The sequence below is a fragment of the Haliotis rufescens genome, unplaced genomic scaffold, assembly GCF_023055435.1.
Source record: "Haliotis rufescens isolate VD_foot unplaced genomic scaffold, xgHalRufe1.0.p SCAF_23, whole genome shotgun sequence".
NCBI classification, from domain to species: Eukaryota; Metazoa; Mollusca; class Gastropoda; order Lepetellida; family Haliotidae; genus Haliotis; species Haliotis rufescens.
Window position 1 is genome coordinate 4,959,915 of NW_025963924.1, and position 26,936 is coordinate 4,986,850.

Here is a 26,936-nt window from a genome sequence, read left to right on the forward strand (position 1 = left end):
GAAAATATGTTTTGGGATATTGCCTGCTAAATTGAAGTTCATATCTGTATTACCATTTTGTAATGCGTATATGTGGAACTTACAATGTGATTTGTTGCTGTTTTCATTTAAATATCATAAAAACGGGGTGGTATCTTGAACACACAAAACCACAGACGCGCGCACGCACGTACACACAACATAACAAAGAAAAAACATTATTTAACGCTCATACACACGGATGGGGATAGGGGAAGGGGTACGTCCCTCTCACCACTTTCCCATAATGTGCGATTTCAAATGGTAAATGCCACAGATATGCGATAAAGAAAACAAAAACTCCAAAATCATATTAATTTGCTGCAGTAAATATCACTGGTGGGTTCGGTCTTGACAGGATAAGAGCGACAACAGGGCTACACTCAAACGAAAACAGTTGGCTTTGTGTTCTCTGCTGCTTATAATGTTTCCCCACGACCAAAAAATCAGTGTTCCGATTCAAGTGCACTGCCAGTTCGCAATCCTATTTTCTTCGCCACAACCACGGTAGCACATTATCACGCTAACTGTATCTTCCCATTAGTCTGTTGTCATTCCTTGTCTATTTACACAACAGACCACTGTTTTGTTTAACAGCGTTAGAAGTCGCGAGGAAGACAGTCTTGGGAGATTGGGATGCTGCAAGGGCCAACAGAAGTTCATTTTCCGCCGGTGCTGATAGCAATGTTTACCAGTTGTTAGGAGAAGCTTACCAGACTCCATCGCGAAGTCGGAACGACAAGAAGTGTATGGGATGCAAAGAAAAAGTTTTTGGAATGTTTTAAACTTCTCTATGGGACGTCGATAAATTATAGGATGCCAGGTTGGAGACCGGATTGTTTCCGAGGGTCGGTTTATGAGCCATGTAAGTACATGTTTGTTTTAAAATCTGTATTGACATTCACGATTCCCAGAAGAACCGTCGGAACTGTTGATTCAATCACAAAATGTTATTTCGGCGTGTCCTCTGTAGGGTTACTTTATGAATTGCAAAAACCTCCAAAGTACCCGGTGCATTCGTGTTGTCTATCGGTGCAGTTTTGCAACGTGCACCGTATCAACACCAGGGATAACGTTGACGATCTTTTGTCGGTCGCTGTCATTTCATGCCGCATGACTGAGGCCCTGTTAGGGTGGAAAATCAGCCATCCAGAGCGGTTAGCTACTTGACGATGAAGGGTGCAAATCCGTTTCGCACCTGATATGTGTATATTGGCGATATGTAATTCTCTCAATTTCAGATTATTTGTGCTACAGCTGTATTTATGGGGAAACATGACATTATGTAACCAGAATTAATATTATTTATCATATGCTCAATCTAAAGGAAAAGAAGTTCATTTTAGATTAGATAATTGAGTTAATATCATCAAATATAATGTAATTAGTTTTATTATATTTCTCTATTTCTGTTAAAATCACATTAAATAGTTGTTGAAATGAGAATGAGATTAAAATATTAATACATATTTCTATGAAGAGATGACACTTTTCAGTGGATCAATCATTTCTGTAAATCATTTATTTAAATTCAGCCATCTTATTCCTGGTAACACAATGTCTGAATAATTATTATAACATTTTGAACAATGCTAATATCAAGTTCTCCAATTGTGCTACTATTATGCTGTATAGATTATTTATTATAGGAAACAAAGTGACCCAGATAGTGCAACAGTGTTGTTTTGATCTAGTGTAAAACAAAAGTTAAATACCAGTTACTGATCAATGAATGCAAATGACACACTGGTATTAAAAATCTTGTAGTTTGCAGATATATTGTTAAATGATTGGTGTTCTTAAGGTTATGATGTCATCTAGAGTTTAAGTGATTGTTCATTGGAACTGCTACAATGTGTGAAAGTGCATCCAGAAAGATTTGACTGTTTCAAACACAATGGTGCATTTTGCAATATAAATATCACTTATTGTAAATCATACCCAAGTTTTGTGATGAAATTTTGTCATTCATTATAATGCATGTTGATTAATCTGAATCATATACCAGAATTAACTGAAAATATAGGACTTAAAAATGATGCTGTCGACAGAGATTATTCCTGTAGATCTTGAACCATATGTTACAAATATAAACATGAACATGCTTGTAGGGGTTGTATCATAATTAGTTGTTGAGAAATATATTCTTCATGACAAACTTATAAATATTGTGTCAAAGCAATTTGAGTTATTTTGGAAGATAATTTGAATAATATTGTCGTAGTAATCGTAACTTCTGTACCCTGTTTGGTTAAAAAAGTTGAAAAGAAACTGTCACCCTTGAGATGGTCCCTTGTGTTGAGACAGCTGTCTGAGAATCCTTGTGTTGTGAAAGGGGACCTCTCCTCATCAGTTCAAACCATTTGACGAGGAGTAAGGCCTGGTGAGATAAACATTTAACATGTTCAAATTAGAAAGTTGAATGCCCCATTACTGGTCTGTAACCAGAGAAAGCATGGGTGTAGCCTGACGTTGGACAGGGAAATGGCAAGGAAACAACTATCGCGAAACCTATTTTAGAATTATCCACTTTTCCACATATTTCTCAGCTCTCTCAAACTGATTGTCCTTTTCACATTGTCATTTCTTCAAAATTGAAATACTGATTTAGTATTAACATGATAAATAGTAAACAAGATATATATATATTTGTTTATTATTTATGATATATATATATGAGATTCTTAGAGATGTGATATTGATCTTTTGTGTTTCATTAATCATGTTAATTGCCTTTATTCATATTATGTTACCATTGTTACACATCACTAATATACTTACCACAAGATCAGTCTGTGCCTAACACTCTTGAGTCTGTACTAGCCCAAACACAGCTCTTAGCATCAATTATAGTACATTTTTGTGTTATCAGCGGGTATTTTATTAGCTGATCTTAGTGACTGGGCCAAATAGAATTTTACAGGACAGAGGCTTCAAACTTGTGGCTAAAGTTGCAGACCGATAGATTAACTTTTATCAAGGTTATAATGTTATTCATGGTAACATGGTAACATGGTAAATAATTATGATAGTCTGTTATAGCAGATCGTAAGAGATTACCAATGTGACCAGGGGGGCACGGGATTCGCTGTGCAGAGTTGCGTCCCTTGGCCACGCCAGAAACCTATGATTATGGGTTCGAATCCTGGTTCGCCCCGATTATGTTTCTAGGTTTGTCAGCACCATACCCGTGCTCGTGGGTTTCACCGAAGTGGTAAACTTCTGAGACCTGCATCACTTCGGACTTTCCTCCCACATTAAGCTGACACGCCGTGATATAACTGTAATACTGTTAAAAGCGGCGTTAAACCCAACTCACTCACTCACTCACTCACCAATGTGAGCATGTAAACTCGCTCATGTCGAAAAGATCTATTAACGGAAACACACTAACAAATTTAGACATGAATTTTGTTTGAAACTCTCTCTAGTAATGAAACAGTCTTATGATCATGATAGTAATGACATGTATGAGAATGATATTCTGAAGCATATAATGTGGAACTGCTTTAACTCCATGTCCTGCTTGAGACAGATCTTCTGGTCTCCACAGATACCTTAAAGGGTTTCTCTGATCAGGATCAGTAACCGAGCAGGCCCATCAACTTGATTCAAGCTGTTTAAACTTGATCACCGTATAACACTGCCTCATACCTGTATATATGCTTGTCAACCATACTCTGGACATCACTTGCTTGATAACGGTGTTAGAACCTACAACACAACATCGCTCCTCTGAATTGTTATACAGTTACTCATCCATATATCTTATCCTTACTTACTTTTGACCTGTGAAGATTCCGTGGTAGAATAGGTCTTCAGCAATCCATACTTGCCGTAAAAGGTGACTATGCTTGTCGTAAAAGGCGACTAACGGGATCGGGTGGTCAGGCTCGCTGACTTGGTTGATGCATGTCATTGATCCCAATTGCGTGGATCAATGCTCATGATGTTAATCACTGGATTGTCTGGTCCAGACTCGATTATTTACAGACCGCCATCATATAGCTGGAATATTGCTTAGTGCGGCATTTAACAACAAACCAACCAACCAACTTACTTACTTTTGATAGGGATATTCAGAATGATAATCAAATATGTTTTTCTTTTTAAAAATACGCTTGACATATGAGAATCAGTAAAACATTTTGTGTATCATGGTAAGATAAAGAATATCCCTGTCAAAAGTGGGGTAGTATATATTGTCCAAGGTCCCGAAGACTTCACACTGACAAGGCTTCACTGTTCCTTAAGCCTCCTTTACTCCATACTTCACAAGGAAGCATTCTTATTTGTGTGTATTTTCAACAAGCTCAAATGACATGATTGATGATGTGTTCATGGTGTTTGATATATCTACCATCTGCTATTACCAAATCTCTGTTTTAAAAGTCACGACCCATCATCACTCACCAGCATTATGCCTCAGACATTCCACCTAGAGGATCCCATCTAAAGTTTTGGACTTGCACCATTCACTGAGGCAATTATTATTCAGAGGTAGAAACTAACAGGTTTGATCCACTAGTGATTATAATGATAACATATAGCAAAAACCTTAAAAAGGGCAAATTTCTACAAGTCCTTATGATACCTTAATTATTGGGCAGTTTGGCCAGGACTACAGGACTAGTGCCAATTTCTAACGCTGTTATTACTTAAATTCATAACTCCTAGATTTTATACCCTAATTGATAAGAACATGTTGTCCTTATAAAAGACTGCTGTTCTTAAACCTGCTTATCTAGACTTGCCTATTATATGGATAGAATTGCTATACATCCATGGACTTATAATTCAGTTCAGACTTGGAGCAAGGCTACCAATTTTTAGGAGCATCCCAATAAACCCCAGTCTCTGACACAGCCATCTACTTTAAACAACAAGATCACAGGCAGTGTGTAGAGGTTGTGTTTCCTGGATGATGATCGGGATAATGCCAAGAGGACAATTTGCCTATAATAGCTTGCTATCACACCCGCACACTTAACATTAATTTGGCAGTTATCGTAAATGCAGACTTCAGCACTGGCTGCTGTCTCAGTCATTTGGTAATCACCTTCTCTATTATCACACCATGATAGCTGACTGGGCAGTGAGTGCAGACTACCTTGTGTTGTTGGCCCAAGGGTAGGTCTAGTATGTGAACATTTAGTCCCAGAAATACAGTTATCTTATTGGAACATATATATATCTACAAAATAAATAAAAAATCTATTAAAAAAATCCAGATTTAGCCTAGAACAATGCTCACTAAAAAAAATAAACAAATATAAAAAAATATAGAAAAGATCCAGCCCCAGAAAACGCTTAATTTCAAGAGATTCATTCTAGACTTGAGTCCTTTTTTAATTTATTCTCAAGGGACCTGGAGACAGACTAGTTCTAGTATTGTCAGAGGATGGATTGCCTTCTTATGTACCTGTGATCGTATCCCAATTGCGTGGATCGATACTCATGATGTCAATCACTGGATTCTCTGGTCCAGATTTGATTATTTACAGACCCCCATCATAAAACTTGAATATTGTTGAGTGTGTTGTTAAACAACAAACAAATCTGTAGTGCGTTATGGGATGGTATTAATTAATTATTTGGTTATGATTATTATCCATTTTTTGTCCAAAAATTGCTGGATTTAAGGGAGGATTAATGAAAAGAAACTTGGAGATATTTCAGTGAAATATTATGACTGAGCTGTGCAGAGTTGTGTCCCTTGGGCACGCCAGAAACCTATGAATGTGGGTTTGGTTTGCTCCGATTATGTTTCTAGGTTTGTCAGCCCCATACCCATGCTCATGGGTTTCACCGAAGCTGTAAACATCTTAGACCTGCATCACTTCGGGCTTTCCTCCCACATTAAGCTGACATGCCGCGATATAACTGGAATACTGTTAAAAGTGGCGTTAAACCCAACTCACTCACTCATAAACTCCATCATCGAAAAATGAAAAAGGGAAACACTTATTAATTCCATACCTAACAAATTAAATTGTTTTCAAAGATCGAACAGTAATGAACAAACCTAGTTCGAACGTGGATTAAACTAACACCTTTTTTTCTTTTTTTTCATTTATTGTTTTTTAAAAGAAGTACTTGTTACATAAAATGCGCTTCCGCCCAGAGAAGCAGAAAGCCCATGACATTAGCACAACTTATCAGTACATCTTAGTTTTTTTACAGAAATGACATACTTCTCGCTCAAACATTCCCTGTTGTAATACAAACATACTGCATATATCAAGTATGCATAAACTATTAAAGTTAATAGATCAAATTGCAGTGCAGGAAAGTACATGGTCTCAAACATTAAAGTCTTAAGTATAAAAATAAAATTAAAATGAAAGCTGCTCCTCATTTTCTAAAAAATTTGGATACAGTATACAAGCACCATAGAATTTCTTTTGATTAACTAACACCCTTTTTGATGTAGTTAGGCAATTGTGATCCCCCTTGCAGCTGCTTTCTGTAAATAAATCTGTAATACACTCAAGAATATATGGACTGTTATGTTTACAGGCTTAGTAGGAGGTGCTTAGGGATGTCACGATACAGTTTGTATCTCAACACAGCATATTTGACATTTTGTGCGGAAAACCCAGTCATTTGATTGGAAAGAGAGTCCCTAGACTCGCTCATACAGGTAAAGAAGGACAACTGTGCCAACTGACTAATACTCATCGACATGACACTGAGTCAAGTCAGCTATTCTGTAGGAGAAAATAATAAGAAACAAACAAGTTAACATACTGTATTTTGACAGGCAGCAAGGAAAAGCTGGTCAGTCTTGTTATCAGACTGGTATCTGAAAGAAAACCAAGAAAGTAATGATGAATGAAAAAAACTTTGTACTTGATTATTGATATTGATGTGAGATCAACAAGGATATGGGGTTAAATGTGAATCGATGCCAAATTAAGTGTATCAGGTATTGTATTGTGCAAAGTTTGCCGACGATGCACAAGTGTAACAGTGAATCGCGACATCACTAGCACTGGTGCTTATTAAGATTACCTACAGATTGCTCCAGAAGTTGGTCAGGGGCACTTATTGGAGCAAGGTGCTTGAGTGCAGCAGTGAATACGGTAATTGTGGTTTTAATCGTTGCCATTTCATGATAATGTCACAGTGTTTGTGGTGCTGAGTGTGTAATATTGTATGATACACCAAATACAGTATACATGGTATATGTACTCATTATCATAGTGGTGAGATGCACATGTCTTTAAATAACTCTCATTATAGAATTTGTAATTCAGAATGAAAGACAACGCGAGGAGAGCATGTGTATGCCCAAATTATTATTTGATGTTTAGAGCCATACTTTGTCTGTAAATCACCGAGTCTGAAACAGACAATCCGGTGATTGACATCATGAGCATCCATCTACGCAATTGGGTTACAATGATATACATCAACCAAGTCAGGGAGCCAAACCAGCCAATCCTCTCAGTCGCTCGCGCACATCTGATATGCCACCATATATACATCATACTGTTCACACTGTTGACTTAAGTATGTTGAGGTTGATACAAGAGGTGTTTGAGAGTTGACATCTCTGCTGGTATCAAGACATTTATGTACGGTGATACCGTTATGTGAGGGTAATTATAGTGATGGTAGAAGCTTCCCAAATATTTTTGTACCAGAATTTGAGTTATCCGCCCTTGTGGTGTGCATGAACACTGTTTCAAGAAGTTTCTGAGTGGGACAGTTTCTAGAAGGGTAATCCTGTACCAATATAAGCACAATTCAAGACTATTTTCAGCCTGACTTGTTTCTTATCTACTTACCAAGCATGGTTTAGATACCTATTTCTAAACACCAAATTCTGCCATCTTCCAACTCAAGGCCTTTTTATCCCCCGCCGCGCGAAAGCGCGAAGCGGGGGATATAGTATTCACGACCGTCCGTACGTCCGTACGTCCGTCCGTACGTCCCACCTGTTTGTTGCCGCGATATCTCAAGAACTAAACACTGGATTGTCTTCATATTTGGAACTATGGTGTATATACAGACTCCGCAGACACCAGTCGGTTTTGGTGACCTTGATCCCATTTTCAAGGTCACAGCAGACAAATCTGCTTTTAGAGTTGGAAAACGGTGTTGCCGCGATATCTCAAGAACTAAACACTGGATTGTCTTCATATTTGGAACTATGGTGTATATACAGACTCCGCAGACACCAGTCGGTTTTGGTGACCTTGATCCCATTTTCAAGGTCACAGCAGGCAAATCTGCTTTTAGAGTTAGAAAACGGTGTTGCCGCAATATCTCAAGAACTAAACCTCTCGATTGTCTTCATATTTGGAACTATGGTGTATATACAGACACCGCAGACACCAGTGGGTTTTGGTGACCTTGACCCCATTTTCAAGGTCACAGCAGGCAAATCTGCTTTTGGAGTTAGAAAACGGTGTTGCCGCGATATCTCAAGAACTAATCGCTGGATTGTCTTCATATTTGGAACTATAGTGTATATACAGACACCGCATACACCTGTCAGATTTGGTGACCTTGACCCCATTTTCAAGGTCACAGCAGGCAAATCTGTTTTTGGAGTTGGAAAACGGTGTTGCCACAATATCTCAAGAACTAATCGCTGGATTGTCTTCATATTTGGTACTATGGTGTATATGGCGGGGGATATTTCGTCACTCTGTGACAAATACTTGTTCAAAACAAGTTGAACAGTGACAATATTCTGGACATCTGTGAGTGCACTATTATTAATTCTATTTATTAGTGCGGCCTCTTATTTGGCCTGTTGTAATGCCCTTTTGATTGTAAATCTAAAACTGTGGGTTTAGATGCTATAATTCATTGAACTTGTATGGTTGTCATTTACCTGCACGATCTAGTTCTGTGCGGACCTATTTCTGGGTTAACCTCTGCTTGTACCTTAAACATGCTTAAATATTGCAGTAATGTCAACACCAGGGTCGAACAGTTTGGTTTAATTTATTTTACAGTACTAGAGAACTCCCTGCTGTTTAACAGGCATCAGTAATTAAGTAAACTGACTCACTGGTTGTGCTTACAGCAATTAAACGCTGATAAAGTCTGTTATTCATGTCATTCAAACTGAGATATGTGATTGTAATTTTCTTGATTGTTGAATCATTGCTCATGTATATAATGAGTCCCACCTAGAACATGTAGAAATGCCAGCCGGTCAACTTTGGTTTAGGATATGTAGCATCTAGTGTGTCTTGGATCTAGTCTGATCCGGCGTGTCTAGCATCTAGCATGTCTAGCATCCACCATATGTTAAGCATCCACCATGTCTAGCATCCACCATATGTTAAGCATCCACCATGTCTAACATCTAGCATGTCTTAAGCATTCACCATATGTTAAGCATCCACCATGTCTAGCTAGCATCCAACATGTCTAGCATCTAGCATGTCTAGCATCCACCATGTCTAGCTAGCATCCACCATGTCTAGCTAGCATCCAACATGTCTAGCATCCAACATGTCTAGCTAGCATCCACCATGTCTAGCATCTAGCATGTCTAGGACTGAAATGTGTAGCATCCACCATGTCTAGAACGGTAATGTCTAGTATTTGGCATGTCAAACATCTATCAATAGTAACAACATCTGGCATCCAGCATGTCCGTGGCATCTAACAATGGTAACAACTGCATGTCTAGCATCAGCATCCAAAGATGTAGTTTCATGGGAGTAGATCCAGTCCTGCTTTGTCATGTTTGTGGAGCGGTCATTGTGACATCCATAGAATACCAGAGAACCCTATAGGCTGTGAGGGCATTGTGACATCCATAGAATACCAGAGAACCCTATAGGCTGTGAGGGCATTGTGACATCCATAGAATACCAGAGAACCCTATAGGCTGTGAGGGCATTGTGACATCCATAGAATACCAGAGAACCCTATAGGCTGTGAGGGCATTGTGACATCCATAGAATACCAGAGAACCCTATAGGCTGTGAGGGCATTGTGACATCCATAGAATACCAGAGAACCCTATAGGCTGTGAGGGCATTGTGACATCCATAGAATACCAGAGAACCCTATAGGCTGTGAGGGCATTGTGACATCCATAGAATACCAGAGAACCCTATAGGCTGTGAGGGCATTGTGACATCCATAGAATACCAGAGAACCCTATAGGCTGTGAGGGCATTGTGACATCCATAGAATACCAGAGAACCCTATAGGCTGTGAGGGCATTGTGACATCCATAGAATACCAGAGAACCCTATAGGCTGTGAGGGCATTGTGACATCCATAGAATACCAGAGAACCCTATAGGCTGTGAGGGCATTGTGACATCCATAGAATACCAGAGAACCCTATAGGCTGTGAGGGCATTGACCATGTAGAGGATGTTGTAAGATAAATGTTACACCTCCCCAACTCAAGGGAAGTGTATTGTTATTGCAATACGAACAAGAGTTTCATTCAGAGAAAGGTCCCAAGGACATGTGAAGGACTTTCGGTAAAACGTGTTAAATGTTTATCAGTAGCCGACAGAACACCGGAAATTTCACACTTTAGCCCTGTAATTTTTTTAGAGAATTAGTTCAGCCTAGTTGCAGTTTGTCATGATGATTGTAGAACTAAAAAATATCTTGTCTCCAGATCTGTGCTAGCAATGCGTGAAGACGTTCCAGAGAAAAAAGCCATCTTATCCACAGCCATAGAATTTAGTGAAATGAAGTGCACAGCTACTTGGGACAAGCTGCCAGTGGCAATTGTCTGCGTAGTCATTCCACTGACTGCAGGGTTATTGATGGTGTGTCACAGACATTGCATCCAATAAGACAATAATAGTTATGTCGTGTAAACAATGTCAAGGGTCAGAGGGTTGTGGGTCAGAGGTTTTTGATGCACTAATGTACTGAAAATAATTACCCTCTCCAATTGCTTATCATATTTTAGATGACCCTCCCCATGTCCTTGTACAATTGTTTCATGACCAGGTCCCTGAACAGACCAAAATGCAAAAGCTCTTTGTTTTATTATGAAATGTTCATTTTTAATGACCCTCTCCAAATATGTGTATTTTTATTATGACCTTCCTCTAGAGACTGTCATATTTTTTATTGACCCTTCCCTGATTCCCTATGACCAGCCTATAACAAATGACCAGTCCCTAAAGAACCTTTTATTAGAATCCTTGATAATTTCATTACATTATCATGGTTAGTGAGACAGCATGGTTTTACGCCAATTTTAGCAATATTCCACCAATGACCCATCAATATCACAGTACATTGAACCTATTTTAGTACTGAATCCAGTTTTCATGTTTCTACTCTTTTTGAAGACAACATTTATGATTGTGACACATTGCTTTGTTATTTATGAATGGTTACACACCCTAGTCATATTTGTGAGATGAAAGTGTATGTACTGAGAAACATCAGGGGAAATACCTCTGGGGGGGACTCTGAATTCCCCGTTGTCTGCAGACCTGGGGGGCAGTTTGATCTGGGCCTGGCCTAATGCCACCTTTCAGGCTGGTAAAGGGCAGGGGCTGTGTCCTGGACACGTCGTATGTTCAAGGGTATCTGTAGTCTGGAAGAACAGGGGTATCTGTAGTTTTGAGGTACAGGGATATCTGTAGACTGAGGAGACCAGACAGCACTCCGTGTTCCTTGAACAGAAGGAGGGGAGGGTCTTTTGGATAGATACAGTACAAGAGGCTTAATCATTGTGCTGTGATCATGATGGAAAATTGTTAAAACCGTTGTAAAACCTGACTCTCACTCATGTGGATGCACTCAGCTGACAGTCAATTTGGGCTTGTCAAGAATCAAGAATTTTCAAAGAACTCCACGTTTGCCAATATTTGAGTAAAGTATTTATCTACAACAAAATGTTGAATGTACCTTAGGCAGAGCTTTGGTTCATCGGATAATTCATGACCAATCTTTTCCAAATATTGTGTCTGCTGGTTCAATCTTTCAGCATTTGGAGTTTGGACTGAGGAAACTTAAACGCTACTACAAGACTCGGGTTTTCAACGAGAGGCTCATCTTGAAAATCATTATTTATTGTGTTCATGTTGTTGTGGTTGATTGTTTGATGGGATGAACATCCCATGTTGTGACCAGCTTCACGGAGATAGTGGAGGGTGCATCTGCTAGCTCTCCCACCTACACTGAGTCTGGCTCACAAGCAGTCTGCTGTGAGATTTTTTAAAGTGTTAAGTTTCTCCCCAATTCCACTGAGAGAGAGTTTGGTCGGTTCCACCAAATTATTTATGCCTTCTCACCAACAAATCCAGAATATTTCAATTGGCCGTCCATGGAATATTAACAGGATAAATGCTGAACTAACAGCCAGGATACGGAAGATGGGAGGCCGAGGTTTGTGAATGATTGTAAATGTTTGTTTATTTCTCATCTGCGTGTTTGTGTTAGTCCCGTTTCAGGGAAGGTCACCGTGTGCTACCAGCATGTCTGATTCTACATGTTCTAAAGAGATGTTGGAATACCATTCAAGTCAGAATGCCTCAATGACACAGGGATTGATCTAGACCTGCTCCAGGCTGACATTTGACCCCCATTTAGTCTTAAGGAAATGTCAGTATAAATTCCTTAATCAGAATAATGAATTTCCCAAGTCATGTTAATGTTGTAAGTAATGGAGAACTACTGTGATGTCATGGTAGTCATGGTAGTGGGGACTTCTATTTCACTGATTTCACAGGACCAGGAAAAAAACAAAAACATGTTTAAATGCATTATTTTACATTATTGAATGCAATGTAAAAATACCAATGAAATTGAGAAATTAGTCTCTGTATATATATAATTTTGAAAAGGAGCCCTAGGGATTTGTGGGATGGGAGATTCAGAACCTGTGAAACAAATCTAGACTTGCTTCATTTAGAACTATAGCATTACAGCATGGGCTGAGCAGATTAGGGAAATAATATGGTTTAGGGACTGTGAGACAGACTAAGAAATTAAGTTCGAATCATTTTATTTTCCACATATGCCGAGGGCACTTACTTAGGAATCCTAGAAATAATCCCCTTCAGGTATCGTAGTTCAAGGTCACTTTGCCCTGTGGTCTTAGGTTCCTTGTGAGAACGAGACAAGCAGTGACCTCCTTTTCTTGAACTTATCCTGCTGAAATTTATGATCTTTTCCAAATATTTTCTATATTCTTTTCTGATATATCTTATATTTACAGGAGAAATATTTTGTTAATACACTTGTGATGGTTTCATGGTGTATATTTTCAGCAGCATCAGTTGATGTCTGTTGTAGATTTGACGTAAATATTTCCCAGCGACTGATATGTTGTATTAACAACACTGACATTCAAAGCAAGTAGATATTGACATTTCTACACTGTATTTGTGTAGTGTATGATTTGGGGTTGTTGGAATACCAGGTGGAAACTGTTAGTGCCAGATTAACTGTTGTGATTGTGCAAATTACTTCAGGCAACACAGACAAGAATATGCACTTGTCTGGAGAAGTTTCAAAACAGTCTATTCTAGCATGTTTTCAATGCACATCTGCATTACTGTTTGAGGAAACATTCCTTAAGAAACAAACATTCAGATTCAGCAAGATTTGTAAGGTCTAGGAGATGTCTAGGAGTATCTTGCGGGTTAGTCTGTCTTACAGACCCTGATACAAATATATATCAAATACAGCCCATGCAAGTCTATAATTTTTGGCAAGTCTAGATTACTGCAGTATCTGAAAATGAAGAGAGTCACTGGGCTCCCTTTTATTATATTTTTATTAAGATAACTGAACAACTGTTTTTTCTGTACGATATGTTCATTTCAGAGACTAGATGTTAGTCTACTTGCGGGTGACATTTTACTGTTTGTCCATGCATGTTGGTGTTTTATTAGTGAATGAATAAGGTTTTATGTTGGTTTTACTATCCCCATGGTCCAGCGTCTGATCAAGGGTGAAATGTTGTTGGTTTGGTCCTCAGGATGCATCTTACCAAAAGATGTTTAAAGATGTTACTTGTTGTTGCCCTGCCTGGCATTCGGCATTAATGGATAACACAAGAATGGTTGACTTGAGTCAATATACTGAGATAGTATCTGTGTTAAACTGTGGGAAGTTTTTTCATTTGGATAGCACTATAAACTGGCATTAGACCGGACTAATACAAGCAGCCACACGCACATTCATGCATGTGGGTATACAAGTACAATACTTTGGACATATTTCACCTCCGACTTCTCCTTATGTATTCCAGGTGTATACAGTGGGGCACACCAAGAATGGGATTCTCTCACTGTACCCTGAGGGTTTTACCTTGATTTTTTTAAATTTTAAGGGGCCTTGCAGGCAAATTGTGAGAACCTTGTAAAGTAATGAATTGGTGTAGTTTACTGTACATTTTGATAATTACTTTAGATCCTTGATTGAATCAATGATCAAGTGGACAGTGGTCATGGTTGATGGATGAAATGACACCCATAACTGCTCTTGACCCTTGTACAGACCTCAAACAAATATATTCTATGCAGCCCATGCAAGTCTATAATTCTGGGCAAATCTAGGTTACAGCAGTTTCTGAAAGTTAAGAGTTAGTCTCTTGGCTCCATTTTTTTATACCTCATTTAAGATAATTTTACAACTGTTTTTTCTGTAAAATATGTTCATTTCAGAGATCTCGGTAGGTACATTGAATATCATTATGTGTCCCATGGAATGAAGTATATTCTTTTTCTGCATCCATTCTCAACATAAGTGCATCCTTCAGACGCATATTTATGCGTCGTATAAAATACTGCTGTAACACTGGTTGACCAACTTTTAATGTCTTGACCACTAGGCTTAGTAACCCCTAGACATATTGTCCCAAAATGAAATTATGTTTAAGGTTTAAGATCAATAAATAATTGCATGTGCTTAGATGTAATTTATTGGCTATAACAGGCGATATCCTTTGGTGAAATCAAGCAGTATCCCCTATTAGATATCACTGCAATGAAACTGGATCTCAATGCTTTGTCAGACAATTGTGATATCATTGGCAATCATGACATCACAATCAAATGACATCACTAATTTCCCTGCCACTGAAGCTGTACTATTCACACTCAAGACACTGGTTATACCAGAACAAGTTGGAAGAAGGATTTCTGATAACTAGACTCTTACCCTCACATTTTCCAAGCTCAAATACAGGGATCCCTCGCTTACTTGCACCATTTGATTAAAGGCACTAACTCGATTACATCACGAGGTAAAGCATGGCTCCAAACATTTCTGTACATTTCTAATAAACTTAAAGTTTTACACAGACATGATTGAATTATTTAATTTTCATTTGTACTTAAAGGTTCTCATTGCGTAACCTACAGTTTATCGCTGACTAGGGCCCTAGTAATCTGTTTGAAAACTACTGCAACAAGTCCCAGAAATATGACTCTTCTATGAGTTAACATATCATTGTATATGATTATCCTTTGATCTTTGAAGCACATTCATGCAATAAAGTGACCCAGAAGCCAAGCTCACATTCTTAATTAGTGGTAATCCAGTTTGAGGCGACACTGTCAACTCCCATGTCAAACTGTATACACACAGTGTGTTGTCATCACAACATGGCATCTTCCCTTTTGATTCGGATCAAGTGACCGTACCAAACCAATTAATCTGGCTTCACATACAATACTGTATATAAAGTGAATTTATCCAATGCCGTTCATTCCAACTTCAACATGAGGAAATCGTACACAGTGCAAGAAAAGTTAGACGTCATAAAGAAAGTAAGAGATGGTGCTTCACAGGCTAGTGTGAGCCGTGGGTCGGGCGTTCCTGCCGGGACCATCAGGGGTTGGATAAAGAATGAAGAAAAACTTCAGTCCGTCGCCGCTGATTGCCATGACAGCAAAGGACCTCAGAGGAGGAGGGTTCGTGCAGCTGACGACAGTACTCTGGACAAGGCCTTGTTTGAGTGGTTCACTCAGTCAAGGCATGAAGGTGTTCCTCTTTCCAGTGAAATACTCAAGGTCCAGGCCCAGAAGATGTCAAGACAGATAAACGGCGACACTGACACCTTCAAGGCAAGCAATGGCTGGTTGTGGCGATTTCAGCGACGTCACGGAATCAAGTTCATCGACGCCAACCCGACTTCCGTTCAGCTAAGGGCGACATGCAATGACAACCTGCCGATCTCAGAAAATAAGAATGATGATCATCTGATCAAAGATGCTCAATCAAGTGACGATGATGATGATGATGAGGAGGAGGATGAGGATGAGGAGGAAGATGAGGAGGATGAAGAAATTGTGCAACCATCCCCCAGTGTCCCTCGGCGTACAGCCGAAGAAGCGGTAACGGGTCTGGAACTCTCTGTTGCGTATATACAACAAAACCCTAATGGATCCTTCAATTCTACAACGCTGCTACAAGCTAAGCTCCTCTTGGACATGTTGAGGAATGACGTTGCTAAATCAAAGAAACAGCAATGCATTACTAGTTATTTCAAGTGAATTGAGTTAGTGTCCATTGAGTTAGTGTCCAACATTAATAAAGCCAATTACGATAGACGGTTTAATAATCAAACATTATTACATCTTATTTTGTTATCTTTTCTGTTTCCTTCTGTATCTTATTTTGTATGAATGTGTATCTAATTTTGTATGAATGTGTATCTAATTTTGTATGAATGTGTATTAATGTGTACATACAATGTAATAAATGCTGGTGCTGGCCAAAACAAATATCTGTTTCTTAAATTGTCTCGTCCATGCAATAACTGAAGGTATAATTCAGTATTTTCTGTATTTTAGCGTCACAGCCAATCAATATGCCATTGAAACACTCTTTACTCATAGCACCTGTTGCTGCCATTATCGATCAATATTTTCCTGTAAGTAGACTACTTTCACACTCATTGTCACAGTTATGGCTCGTAAATTACAACAAACGAAGAATAAATGATAGATATATTATTATTTTTACACTTAAACCATATCTTTTTGTCAAACTCTGATTTGCAATTTGAGCGAGGTGAGGTGTAGGACCTTGAATTGGCTCCACCTCGGTTAAACGGCTGACCGTCTACAACACTTATTATTTGGACCCCATAGGTAGTGTTGTTGTGAGGGATAACTGTATATTAAATATATCGGCAAGCCTTGAATATTTGTAACTTTTGTCAACTTGTCTTGATATATATATGACACTCGGGTAAGATTCTCTGTTTTATCTTACGTTCAGCTTTGTTATACCCCCGACCTTTTACCCCCTTTATACCAAGGTTCTGTCTGTCCGTCCGAAAATTTTGTCCTCAAGATTTCTCTTAAACTATTCAGTGGGTTCATCTCAAACTTAGTACATATAATCTGTCATATGGAAGGGTGCAGTCAAAAGACATTTAAAAAAAAAAATAATTTTTCATTTTTTTATGAACTTTTCAAACCCTAACGTCCGTCCGAAAAATTTGTCCTCGTGGTTTCTCTTAAACTATTCAGTGGATTCATCTCAAACTTAGTACATATAATCTGGGGTGTCATATGGAGGGGCGCAGTCAAAAGAAAAAAATTGTTTTTATTAATTTTCCATTTTTTTAATGATTTTTTCAAACCCTAAACCTATCCTAGCTTTTTTAATTTGAAACTTCTGACACACTAGGCGGGTCGGGGGTATTAGTGAGCCACACCCACTTTTGCCCTTATTTCTCTCTGAAATGCTCTGCATTTACTGCTCTTCTTACGGAGATACATCCAGCAGCAGGTCTTGGCTGGTAACAGTGTGAAATGGGCAACAATTGTGATATTCAGAATCAACTTTGCTTCCTTAAGTTTCGCTGCCCCGAGGCGTAATGGCAGTTGAATGTTAGTGCCACACCTTCCTTTGTCATAAGAAATGACAAACTTAAATAAACACTGGCATACAATTGTATTTGTCATTTCACTTTCCTGAAATTCAACACTCATTCACAACTAACTTGTTCCTGCTGTAAAAATGTTTGAAGTCATTGCTGGAGAATGTATGACATGGTAACAATTCAGGAGTATCCAATGGAGCCTCGGCCTCCAACTGGGCTTGTATCTTGCCCTAAAATATAAGGATCTGGATTTCTTTGCCCTAATTTGCTGTATTAAAACTGCCTTACTTGGGATTGTGCTGAAAATTCTTCAAGCAGCTTGTGGTCATCTAGCTTTAGAAAACTGGGAGTCATCGTGACTCACTGTATATTTATTTGTAAGTAAACACAATTCACTCATGCATGACTTCAACTTGAGATCTGCAAGTCATAATTAAAAATATGAAATATGTTGAATAGTAATTGTGTTAAAGTCATTGGAGACCCTTGAAGATTTGTGTTAGAATTGGTCTTCAGCAGCCCATGCTTGTCGTAAGGCGTCTGACTTGGTTGATGCATGTCATCGTGTCCTAATTGGGTAGATGGTGCTCATGCTATCAATCACTGGATTGTGTCATCTCGACTGGGTTATTTATAGACAGCTGTCATATAGCTGGAATATTGCTGAGTGGTACAATAAACAACATATGTACAAAAAAATTCAATTGTTGATGTTTTTATAGAAACCAGTACTCATTGAAAATATAATTTGGAGTATTCTGGATAGAAATCACGCCAAATGTGTAGGGTTCCTGCGTCTGTGAAACCCTTGGTCATGTTTGGATGCTGATAGATGGAAGAACATTCAGGCGGAAAAACCCACGCAGAATAATGCTGGACACTGAGCTGTTATAAGAAACCTGGATGTGAGACTCCATGTCTTGGAGAGGGATGTTTGGGTGTCACAGGTGGTGGCTATTCAGGATGCCTATTATTTTCTGGTATTGATATTGATATACAGTTACTATGCTTCTACTGCTGTCTTGACAGGTTATGATAATATTGACAGTGTATCAATTCCACACTCTACCCACTCACGTCTACCAGCCCCACATAGCATGGTGTCTTTCTCCTGTGAAGGAGAGCCATTTGCTACAATACATGAATAACACTCCACTTCCACCCCCACCTCCACAAGCACCCCACCCCCACCTCCACAAGCACCCCACCCCCACTCCACAAGCTCCCCACCCCCACCACGTCTACCTGCCCCACATAGCATGGTGTCTTTCTCCTGTGAAGGAGAGCCATTTGCTACAATACATGAATAACACTCCACTTCCACCCCCACCTCCACAAGCACCCCACCCCCACCTCCACAAGCACCCAACCCCCACTCCACAAGCTCCCCATCCCCACCACGTCTACCTGCCCCACATAGCATGGTGTCTTTCTCCTGTGAAGGAGAGCCATTTGCTACAATACATGAATAACACTCCACTTCCACCCCCACCTCCACAAGCACCCCACCCCCACCTCCACAAGCACCCCACCCCCACTCCACAAGCTCCCCATCCCCACCACGTCTACCTGCCCCACATAGCATGGTGTCTTTCTCCTGTGAAGGAGAGCCATTTGCTACAATACATGAATAATACTCCACTTCCACCCCCACCTCCACCACGTCTACCTGCCCCACATAGCACGGTGTCTTTCTCCTGTGAAGGAGAGCCATTTGCTACAATGCATAACTCCCTTGCCTCGCGAAGATGGAGGGGTGCAGCCCCAAGTGGTTTGTTCTCCCTCCAGTGTTTTATTGTATGATAAACAATGACCATGAGTCGTTTATTTCTTATGAGATATCAACATTATGTACAGAAACTTTATGGATGTTAATAAAATGTGCCAGCTTAATAAATATTTACCCGTTTTTAAATAATGATGACTCCCTGAATACAATCCGACCTCGGCAATGTTGGACAAATCCTTTTTACGTCAATATATGTTCGTTTCTGCCCAATACCGTTTGTCTTTTTGGTGCATTCGACAATAACGTTTATCTGTGTTGCCAAGCTACATGTATGGGGAACTTTCCTGTAAAAAATAACGTCGTCCAACTTCTGATGTCATCAAGTTGTGAGCCCATGTTCGAATCTCCAGAAATGACGTCATGATAGAACAATGTTTTATTGAAAAAAACACCTGCTTCGTTCTTCAATGTTCTTTGTGATTCCTCACATAGCTATGTTTTATATGTATGTCGTGTATACGAGTATATGTGCCTCCTGCAGGGTAGTGTCTACATATCACACCTAGTCTCGCTCTGTCCCTCCTCCTTTCCCCCCACCCCACCCCACCTCCCCACTCCCCACCATGCCCTACATACCACTGTGGGGCCAAGAAGCCCCCCCCCCCCCCCCCCACACACACACAATTGTACATATACCTCCTGTGGGGACCTAGAGGTAAACATGTGCACCTTTGATGTAGAGAAGGGTACTTGTTGGTTCCTACAACGGCACTACACATCTGACCCCTTCATAGAGTCTCCTGCTGCGTTCTGCTCCCAGACTCCCTACACAGTCCTACATCGGGGAATGTCTTTGAACATGTGATGTATAGACTGCGGGGAGTATACAGCAGATGGAGTTGATGCAGAATGTATCACTGCCCGGGTTTCTTTCTGCTAAGCTCGTCAACACTTAAGTTTTTCTTTTTTAAACTGAAGTTTTCTGAGTTTCCTAGCAGCAGAGTTTTAGCGATGTAATCAAATATTTTAAGCAGCCTAGGTTTAAAGTATTTTCAATGGTGTCCCTTTATGCAACTGTGCTGAAGAGATGGAGTTATGATGATGATATTTTGTTCTACTGCTAGTAGCTAGATGATATTGGCTGACTAAAAAATCTCCTATTCTATTGTTTACTGTCATAAATTCAGGACAGATACCTTTGTTTACATAGTTTAGGCTGTTTATTACTTGTTTACACTGACAAGTGATGGTACCCTAAAATTTTCAGAATTTTCAAAATTTTGTTGATATTGTGGTTTGTTTGAAAATGTACTTTTCTGGTTTCAAACGTATTCATCAGTGATGAAAATTGTCTTTAAATTTACCTTTGATGTTTATCCCCTTCTGCTAGTTGGCCTATGATCATGAACATATTCTGAAAAACAGGATTTCTTGTGTGTTTGTTTTCTAGTTGACAAATGATCTGCAGTATCCTTTGGGGAAATGGGTAACCAGAATTATTTCATTCCTGTCAACTTCTCAATTATGAAGGAGTAAGTATATACTCCGAAACGTTGTGTTCCTCATAATAAACAAGTTGACATCCATAAATTCTCTTCCTTATATGTATCCCTTCTAAATGCCATTCAAAGACTTGATGAATAAGTTTGATTGCTTATGAGTATATGTCCTGGTATATTGGTACATCGTTTTCTTTTCAAAACGTGGGGACCTGTGAAGATTCCGGGGTAGAATATGTCTTCAGCAACCCATGCTTGCCATAAAAGGTGACTATGCTTGTCGTAAAAGGCGACTAACGGGATCGGGTGGTCAGGCTCGCTGAGTTGGTTGATGAATGTCATCGATCCCAATTACGTGGATCGATGCTCATGATATTAATCACTGGATTGTCTGGTCCAGACTCGATTATTTACAGACCGCCGTCATAAAGCTGGAATATTTCTGAGTGCGGCATTAAACAACAAACCAAACCAAAACATGGGGAATTAACAGCTAGGGTCCATTAAGATTTTATGCGAGTTAGAAAGTTCCATCTACCATAGAGACATTGTCCTTCAGTGTTCATGACATACATGAGACTGACACACAGTGGAGTGCACGTGCCATGTGATGGATGAATTGAGGAAGCCGGTGTCAAGAACAAGCCAAATGGTCACTTGTTACTTCTAATGCACACTTATGTGGCCCTCACTTATGTAATAGAGGAGGGTGCTGGCTGTATGATAGACATTCCACTCCAAACGCGGAGTCCGTGTCTCCACCTACTTCCTGAACAGGCCCTGAGTAGGATGACATTATCGAGTGACAGTCTATTCCTATACTGCCGAGTGGCCGGGGCGTGGTGACCTGTGCTATTATTGTAAATGCTTTAAACATGTTAAGCATGTCAGAGAATTACTTCATTCATTCATGTTGCAAGGCATGGTTACATTATACATTTGTGGTTTTTTTAAATGTATTTTTAATGGGTTTTTTTACAAATAATTGTTAAATTGGTGAGGTGAGGTGAAATGGGGTTTAACGTCACGTCCAAGATTATTGCACTTATATAGCAACATGCATGCACGTGTATGTGTGTGTGGCTGCTTGTACTAGTCCGGACTGATGCCGATTTATAGTGCTAGCACACTGAGATACCATGCCGCAGTTTTACATGAATACCCCACTCAGACACAGTATACTGACTCCGAGCTGACCAGTCCTTATTTTAGCCACTTAATGCCGAGCGCCAGACAAGGTAACAACAAGTACCATCTTTTAACGTCTTTTGGTATGACACAGCTGGGGATCGAACCCCGGACCTTCCACTCTCCAGGCGGACGCTCTACCATTAGACCACGGAGGCGGTCAAATTGTTAAATGTCTATCAACATGGTTAATGATGATGCATTCTGAGATATTTTCCCGTTTCTTACCATGATTCTTGGTTTGGGGTTGAGGAGGTTCCAAGGACATTATGCTTGTTGATAGCGCTGGCTTATGTTGGGGATCGGGTGGTTCCAGTGTGTGTGTGACCTGGTTGACTGTGTCATTGAACCCATGGATGGATGCTCATGCTGTCAACCACAGGTTTGCCTGGCCTCAGCTGGGTTATTTACAAGTTGGTTTAGCTGGAGTTGCATTATTATGGTGGCATTAAACAACATTCACTCACTAGTTGCGCCTGTGGGTGTTCCAGGTCTGAATTTAGGACCCCCTTAACCTAAATGGATTGGGTGGTCAGACTTGGTGTCATCATACCCCAATGGCATGGATGGTTGCTCATAATATCGATCACTGGATTGTCTAGTCCAGACTGGATTATTTACATGCTTATGTCATATAGCTGGAATATTGGTGAATGCAGCATTAAAACGACAAACAAATTAACAAACATACCCTTTTATATGTGGTGATGAAGATTGCATATGTTGGTTATTTTGGTAACCATGGTAACCATGGTAACAAGGGGTTTAAAATCTCTATTACTAATGTTTGATGTGCTAAATCAGATATCATTCACTAGCAACTTAATCATAAGAGTGAGTGAGTGAGTGAGTTGGGTTTAACACCGCTTTTAATAGTATTCCAGTTATATCACAGCGTGTCAGCTTAATGTGGGAGGAAAGCCCGAAGTGATGCAGGTCTCGGATGTTTACCACTTCGGTGAAAACCACGAGCACAGGTATGGTGCTGACAAACCTAGAAACATAATCCGGGCGAACCGGGATTCGAACCCACAATCATAGGTTTCTGGCGTGCCCAGGGGGCGCAACTCAGCACAGCGAATCGCGGCGCCTTAGACAACTGGGCCACCCGTGCCCCCTAATCATAAGAGAAATACAAGGTTGAATCTAATTCAAGGATATTCCAAAATACCATGGTGATGTTCTAATTCTGTCTTCCCTTCGACCAGACTCCACCTTGTGATTGATCCGGATGATGCTCATCATGGTTGTCAGAACCGTCAAACATGGAGTCACAATGGCTGGACATCTGTGAAGGATATGTGACAATCAGGGGAACATCAACAAGAACTGGTTGTGAAACTGCACCCCAACAGTTTACACACTATCATCCACAGCTATCAAAGAAACCCAACATATGACTGCCTTATAAATTATGGGCTCCACGTCCCGAGCCAATTAAGATCTCCAGCCAACAATGGCAGGCCCTGTACCCATGTAGTCCTGACAGTGGGGGTGGAGTGTTTCAGGAAATGTATACCCACCGCTGCTGACAATGAATCCTGTTCTATTCTATGCTTCTCCTGTGAGAATTGTTAAAACAATTTTTTGGGGAGGGGTTGGTTGTTTGCCACCACACTGAGACAGCTATGAGATGTAGTGCAGCTGTCCTGTGGCCTGTAAACAAGCGAGTCTGGACCAGATAAAACCAGTGACTGATATTATGAGCAACCATCCATGCCCTGATATAGTGACATATAATCTGTCAGACAACCAAATCCACTTAGTCACCTCTTACAACACCGTGTAAGCAAAGGCTGCTGATCATGCTGATAGGGAGCTTTTCTTACCTGGAATCCCATTGGAGTATCAAATTCTGAAAAGATCACAATAGGTATCATACATTGGGTGCAATAAGTTAGAAAAGTATGACTTATAAGAAGTCTGAAACTACTGGACCAAACTGTCCTTGCTCATGTTTCAGTAGATATTCCTCCCTACTTTTTGACTGTCCTCGTTACAGTTGCTGGACTAGTTGACTGAAAGACTACAAGGTACAGTCAGGGTTCTTCTTGGACCAAACTGCCCTTGCTCATGTTTCAGTAGATATTCCTCCCTACTTTTTGACTGTCCTCGTTACAGTTGCTGGACTAGTTGACTGAAAGACTACAAGGTACAGTCAGGGTTCTTCTTGGACCAAACTGCCCTTGCTCATGTTTCAGTAGATATTCCTCCCTACTTTTTGACTGTCCTCGTTACAGTTGCTGGACTAGTTGACTGAAAGACTACAAGGTACAGTCAGGGTTCTTCTTGGACCAAACTGCCCTTGCTCATGTTTCAGTAGATATTCCTCCCTACTTTTTGACTGTCCTCGTTACAGTTGCTGGACTAGTTGACTGAAAGACTACAAGGTGTAGTCAGGGCTCTTCTTGGACCACAGGATAGGATATTTGTAATAAATGGTGGACACCGATGCAAATCATTTTGAAAGTTATCAGATGTATTCATAGTGTTGAGAACAAGACTTTGTTCATTTGAACATTTGCATGTTTTGGACTTGTAACAATAACAGATTCATAGGTAAGGCAAAAATGTGTTATGAGGGATCATTTTAGGGATTTTCGGGAAGTGTTTTTCTAATATTTGTACTTGAGCAAGTCTTGGCCCATTCTGATGTTTTTTTATGTAGATAAGAACTGTGCAGACACATGACGTGTGATAATTTTCAAACTCATATTTCAAACTTTACTGTAACTTTAAAATACGCCATTTCCAGTGGGTCAAAAAGTGTCCTTATCCTGCCTCATCCTTGGACTAAAACTCAAGTTTCAGACTTGTGGTGAACGTGGGAATTTGATTCTAGTACCCTGACTTGATTCTAGTACCCTGAGTATATGATTACTAGTCATACTAGTAACTACTAGCCTGCCTAATGTGTAGCTGCGGTAACTGGCCGACACCATTATTTTGATATAATGTACATCTTTTTCTGCACAAAACCAAGGCATTCACTCACAGGACTTAAAGTTTACCAAAATACTTGCTTATTCATGAACTAAACCAGCGTGCGAGTGTGCAGTGGTTTGGTGCATGAATATGCATGAATTGTCTAAGACGTGATTCACTTCACTGCAATTACACACATCGTTACATATGAGAGGGCACTCAAGGGGCTCAATCATCAAAGGTGCCGCAATTCGCTGTGCAGAGTTGCGTCCCTTGGCTATGCCAGAAACCTATGATTATGGGTCTGAATTAAGTTTGTGGATTTGTCAGCACCATACCCGTGCTCGTGGGTTTCACCAAAGTGGTAAATGTCTTAAGACCTGCATCACTTAGGGCTTTCCTGACCCACAATATGCTGACACGCTGTGATATAACTGGGATGTTGTTCAAAGCCTCATTTAGGGGGCATGGGTGGCCCAGTCGTCCAAGGCGCTGCGATTCACTGTGCAGAGTTGTGTCCCTTAGGCACGCCAGAAAACTATGATTGTGGGTTCGAACCCCAGTTCGCCCGGATTATGTTTCTAGGTTTGTCAGCACCATACCCGTGCTCGTGGGTTTCACCGAAGTGGTAAACGTTCGGGACCTGCATCACTTGGGGCTTTCCTCCCACATTAAGCTGACACGCTGTGATATAACTGGAATACTGTTAAAAGCGGCGTTAAACCCAACTCACTCACTCACTCACTCACTCACTCACTCACTCACTCAAAGCCGCATTTAACCAAACTAACTCACTCATTCCTACCAGTGCTGGAACAGTGATGTGTTGCACTCATTCCCTCACTAACTCTTTCTGTGGTGTCAGATTGCCTCACTATCTCAGCATTAACAATCGTCAATTAGTCTTACTTCTCGAGGTGTACCATACCACCTCTAGACTATCACATAGTTTTTGAATATATAGGAATTTGATAGAAACAAGCAAGTACCTTTAAATTGAAAAGGAGCCCCATTGATATGGGAATTTCAGACCATGTGGAAAATCAAGACTTGCTTCCTGTACGGCTATAGCATTAGTGGTTCAGGGACTGAGACACACTCGGCCTACCATGCCCTGATCTTTTGCCCTGGTAATTGTCATGCAGCGTCATGGACTGGTCACATGACAATTAAGAACTTCATGGATATAAGATCTGTTACAGTAAGTTACCACCATCTTTAACGTTTGACTGACCTCTTTTATGCTTACGTCAGATAAGGATGAAATTAAGATTTATCAATGTGACAAAGTTCATGCGTTACACAGTAAAGATCAAAGAATGAAAAAATGACATTCTTTGTGCATGTCTTCACAAACAAGTTTCCATAAAGGCTGCATGGATGTTAACCCTTTTAGGTCTGACTCAAAATATTATAGCTTCTCCAGGCACGGATTATCTGAAGATAACACTGATGGACAGCCTGCAGTAGAAATCCTGTTATTGTCTTATGAGGGGGCATGGGTGGCCCAGTCATCTAAGGCGCCGTGATTCGCTGTGCAGAGTTGCTTCCATTGGGCACGCCAGAAACCTATGATTGTGGGTTCGAATCCCGGTTCACCCTGATTATGTTTCTAGGTTTGTCAGCACCATACCCGTGCTCGTGGGTTTCACCGAAGTGGTAAACGACTGAGACCTGCATCACTTCGGGGTTTCCTCCCACATTAAGCTGGCACGCCGTGATATAACTGGAATACTGTTAAAAGCGGCGTTAAGCCCAACTCACTCACTCTTGTC

The 26,936-nt window shown here is 40.2% G+C and overlaps 1 protein-coding gene across 2 annotated transcripts in view; it reads left to right on the forward strand.

Moving 5' to 3' along the window:
* The first annotated feature begins 628 nt into the window (after positions 1-628).
* LOC124116994 (glutamate receptor-interacting protein 1-like) overlaps positions 629-26,936 on the forward strand; it is an 81,802-nt gene continuing 55,494 nt past the window's right edge. The window contains exon 1 of one of the 2 annotated variants that reach the window (XM_048401689.1): positions 629-883. In XM_048401689.1, coding sequence (XP_048257646.1) covers positions 835-883 — 49 coding nt within the window. In that variant the 5' untranslated portion in view covers positions 629-834. Of the gene's footprint in view, positions 884-12,199; positions 12,363-26,936 lie in introns of those variants that run through there. The other variant, XM_048401687.1, reaches the window with a different exon arrangement.